At 45.5% G+C, this 4,728-nt stretch overlaps 1 protein-coding gene across 6 annotated transcripts; it reads left to right on the forward strand.

The window, feature by feature from the left end:
• Positions 1-666: 666 nt before the first annotated feature.
• LOC116543605 (protein BEX1) lies at positions 667-2,329 on the forward strand. 6 transcript variants are annotated; one of them, XM_032269276.1, is made up of 3 exons: positions 667-824; positions 1,241-1,318; positions 1,694-2,329. In XM_032269276.1, exon 3 carries the CDS (start codon positions 1,699-1,701, stop codon positions 2,083-2,085), a length of 387 nt encoding a protein of 128 aa, XP_032125167.1. In that variant the 5' UTR covers positions 667-824; positions 1,241-1,318; positions 1,694-1,698; the 3' UTR covers positions 2,086-2,329. The 6 variants fall into 6 exon arrangements, with proteins under 6 accessions (XP_032125167.1, XP_032125166.1, XP_032125168.1 ...); XM_032269275.1 differs by having other exon boundaries at positions 668-824; positions 1,249-1,325; positions 1,690-2,329; XM_032269277.1 differs by having other exon boundaries at positions 702-824; positions 1,241-1,325; positions 1,690-2,329.
• Positions 2,330-4,728: the final 2,399 nt, after the last annotated feature.

Genomic DNA, 4,728 nt, shown 5'->3' on the forward strand with positions numbered 1-4,728 from the left:
CTTTTTTTTTTCTTTTAGTTCTGAAAACCCAAGAAAGCTCTGTAGCACTACAACTCACTAGTTCATCTCATAGAAGGTCCTCATATGTCCAGGGGCCCCTCAAAAGGGGAGTCATCAGCTGCCCTGTCCTTTTCCAAGTTCTAAAAAAGCAGCTGTCTGTAGAGTCTATATTTATATGATTTAACAGGACAGGTGGTTAGGATGTTTTCCCCAACTTTAATCCCGTTTTTCAAATAAAAATAAAATTTTTTCCTTTTTTAAGCCATATATATTTTTTTGTTTCATATGAAAAAGTACAGAAAGGTATTAAGAATGAGAAAATTCTAATCTCTTGGTCTCCTTTTCTGATATACCTCTTCCACTAGTTTTAGTGGAGGGAAAACAGAGTATTGGTAGGAGAGAGGACAGAAGGAGGTGAATCCTAGGAGCCAAGGGCAGAGAGAGGCAAGTCCCCAGAGTGGGAACGGCTAACAGCTCCCTGAGATGATATGTTCCTTCCTGGGCAGGCAGAGGAAGTCCGAAGAACACACAAAGAAGGGAGAGTGGCAAAGCCCAGGCTGCGGATGTTAAAAGGGACTCCCGGTGTGGATGGGGGCTGGCCTGAAAGCCCCGCCTGACTCGGGGCTGCAGGAGGGGGCGTGGGACAGGGGCGGAGCCGGTGGCGATGACAACAGCCCCACGTGACCTGCCAAGCGAGTCTGGTCTCGCTCTGGCGTCAGAGCCGCTGTCGCTCGCTCCCTTCTCGGCGGCGGTACCTGCTCCAGGTGGCCCTGAGGACGTGCGGGCCGGGGCGGCCCCGAAAGTAGGAAGCGGAGGGGAAGCAGGTGAGGGACCTGGAGGGGATCCCAGGGGTTGGTGTTGGGGAGCGGCCCCGGCTGAGGATGACCCACCCCGGGGGAGCCGCGCGGTGACGCAGCCGGTCCACCGTGAAGCAGACCCCGGGCCCCGCCGCCTTCCGTGAGCCGAGAGGTGCCCGGCCCCGCGGGAGCCGGCGGTCCTGAGGCTACGACCCTTCGGAAACACCTGCCTCCGCCACCTGCGCAAGCTTTTCCGACACCCCTGCCCCGCCCTTCTTGGTGCAGAAAATGGTGGTCAGCTTGGGGGGCGGGGCGGCTGAGGCGGGGGGCGAGGGCGGCGAGGAGGGCCCGGGCCCGGGACGGGGAAGGGGCTGGGCGGCGTCGGGCCCTCTCTAGCGTTCCGCTGCAGCAGCCCCCACTCCCCGCCCCCTGCCCTTCTGCAGGTCTGCAGGCCTAAGTGTCCGGCGGCGCACCTCGCGTCAAGAATCGGGAGGAGGAAGAGATCGCAAGGATAGGCACAGGTCGGTGCAAGGAACGGTAGTCGGGCGGGGGTCGGAACGTGAGGAAAGCCCAGTCTGAGACCCCAATCCATGCCTTCACCCCACACTTCTCAATCCTCCCCCTCCCCCACCCTATGCTCGTCCTCCATTTTGGTGCCTGCAGAGGCCTGGAGATGGATCTACAGGGAAGATGGTGGGCTTTGCCGGAGGGAGGGGCTTGGACTGCCCCCCCGCGAGGGCACACTGGGCCTCTCTGGTGAAAAAAAAAATGAAATTTTAAAAAGGCCTTTGAAGTCCAGGGCTCTGAATTTTGAAAGGTGTGTAGTAGGGTCTCTGTCCTCGGTGCTGATCAGTTCACCAAGAATTGAGTCTGTTTTTTTCTCTCTTGTCTCCTAGGAGTAATGGAGTCCAAAGAGGAACGAGCGTTAAACAATCTCAACGTGGAAAATGTCAACCAGGAAAATGAAGAAAAAGATGAAAAGAAGCAACTTGCTAATAAAGGGGAGCCCTTGGCCCTCCCTTTGGATGCTGGTGAATACTGTGTGCCCAGAGGAAATCGTAGGCGGTTCCGCGTTAGGCAGCCCATCCTGCAGTATAGATGGGACATGATGCATAGGCTTGGAGAACCACAGGCAAGGATGAGAGAGGAGAATATGGAAAGGCTTGGGGAGGAGGTCAGACAGCTGATGGAAAAGTTGAGGGAAAAGCAGTTGAGTCATAGTCTGCGGGCTGTCAGCACTGACCCCCCTCACCATGACCATCACGATGAGTTTTGCCTTATGCCCTGAATCCTGATGATTTCCCTGAAGTTAATATGAAGACCCCTGCTTCCTAAACTTACATATTTGTGGTGTACCTTTGTTGCAAACCTTTTGATGTTACTTATTTCTTGTGGGTCTCCTGATACCAGCTTCTAACTGAATGTTGTTTCTGACCCAGTTTGTAAGTTTCTGTCAGCAGGGGAGTTTTACCTATTGCATGGAAAGATGCTCATTATATATTGTGATGTTAATAAAGCAGTTTTAAAAAGCATTCTCTGCATTCTTTTTTACTTTCAATCTTAAATATGAACATAAACAATCATGTATATATACATATATACACACACATATTTAATAAATAATGTTTATCTCTGTGGTAGAATTAAGAGGAAGTTTTATTCTTGCTTATCCATCATTCCTTATTTTTCAAAATGGAACTCATATTACTTATATATGAGCACCTTATAAAAGCAATGTGAACACTTATTAAACATTTGTGACAGAATCTCAATTTCAGCTTACCTCTGGGATCTCTTTTTAGAAATGTAAGAGACATATCTCTCTGAAGATCATAATATTTATCAGTAAGATGAAGACAAGCAACCTCCCAGGGTTGTTGTATGGACCAGATGAGAGAATAACGTTGTGAACTTTCTTCCACGTGCTTGCTGTTAGTGACATGCATGACCCAACCCTTTAGATATTTCCTTCTGTTATTAGAGGAAATTTCCAAGGTGAGGTCTTCCCTATGCTTACAAGTCCAGTGGGCCAAGGAGTAGGTACTTTCATTCCTCTGCTGCTGTGCTCTATTCTCATCTCCCCTGGGTATTATTCTGTCTGCTAGGTTTTGCTCCTACACTGGCTCCTACCACTGCAGATGTTCAGGAATACTCAAAGTGAGAAAGTCCCACCAATTTCTCTGGAATTTCCAGTGGATTGAATCTTTGCTCTACTTTACAAAAGTGTGGACAAATTCCCCCTCCCTGTTCTGTTTCATGGAAAAACATTGTCTGTCTAGCTCTTTCCTTATAGTTAGTTCTCTCCCAGGTAATCTCTTCCTCATTATAGCAGACTATGTAAGATGTGTGAGGAAACACAGCCCACTTTTAATCTGAGACAGTCCCACCTCATACCAGCTCACATTCACCTGAAATCCATAAATGTACAGAATTTTGTTATCTATGTGGAGTTGGACATCGGGATATCATGTTAGTGATTCAATGTATACACAAATGACATCTTTATGAGAAGTCTATGGGGAGACAATTGGGGTTAAGTAACCCAGCAGAATTAGGGAAATAAAATCCCCCACAGTTTGTACTAATCAGATGAAATATACACATTTCATGTATGAAGACAGCCTTACAAACTTAAAGTTAGGATTCTAGAACAGGGGTTGGCAAACAACCCATGGGCCATCTGGCCCACTGTCTATTATTTGGCCTATAAGAATGATTTTTACATTTTTTAAAGGTTGAAAAACCTGAAAATATGACACTAAAACCATGAAATTCAAGTTTTGGTGTCCATAAGTTTTTATTGGAAAAATGGCATGCTTATTCATTTACATGTTATCTATGGCTGTTTTTGTACTACAGTGGCAGAGTTGAGTAGTTGTGAAAGATAGTATAGTTTGCTTTCAGTGACTACATATTTTTTATCTGGTCTTAACAGAAAAACTTTGCCACTTCTGTTCTAGAATATAACACTGCAATAGAACTTATGGAACCAAAGGGGAAATGTGGATAGGCAGGTGAAAATGTCACATAACATCACAAACCCCAGACATCATGAATCAGATGCCTAAGTAATTTCAAAGCTTTTCTCCTCCTGCAGACACTTAAGACACAAGGCAGAAGATTATAGAGAGGCTAGAGTTGAAATGGCAGGAAAATTGATGAACAGAGAGGCTTACGTCCTACCAGATTTTTATTCTTGATTGTCAATGTTAGCACCAGCTTCAGTGGAAAAAAAAAGAGGTGTTCATGAGGAAAAATTAAGTTCATGTGTAAACTGATGGCATATTCATGATAGAAGGTGAGGCATACATATGCCCAGAAAAATGCGTATCTCTTCCATGTCCAGACAGATTGAAGTTTTCCTGTCAATTTCTCAGAGAAGGTTGGGTTTAAGATTCTACTCTATGGAGAGAGTCTTCTGCTCACCAGTTTCTCTTGGCTCTTAACAGAGTGTTTGTGCCTGAAGGGGCAGCTGAGACAGTAGCATGTGAGTAGTCACGCTCCATATAAAATACTCAAGCAACTACCAGCAATCAGCAGAAAGTGAGCAAAAGGCAGTAAAGAGCAGAGCATAGCATTCCCTCAAGAGAAGCAGCTATATCTAAGGTTCTCAATGCATCTGCCTACGTATCATTTCTATATGTAATATGGTGAGCATCATTTTCTCCTTTACTGTGGCCATTCTTCACAAAATGTGTACATAAATTCTTCTCATAAAAGCCTACAAATTCTGACAAAGAGCAGGCAGGGATATTAGAGAGTGTGCCTTGGTTGTCAAAGAAAAAGGATGTTCAAAAAGGATGTTTGAGATGTAGATATGGGTTTAGCATATCATGTACATCCAGTAAATACTTTTTGAATGAATGAATGAAAAACTGAACAAGAGAAATATAGATTTAGTGCTATTTAACAAATAGTAATGAGTAATACA

The sequence above is a fragment of the Sapajus apella genome, unplaced genomic scaffold, assembly GCF_009761245.1.
Source record: "Sapajus apella isolate SASKATOON/1434 unplaced genomic scaffold, GSC_monkey_1.0 scaffold191, whole genome shotgun sequence".
NCBI classification, from domain to species: Eukaryota; Metazoa; Chordata; class Mammalia; order Primates; family Cebidae; genus Sapajus; species Sapajus apella.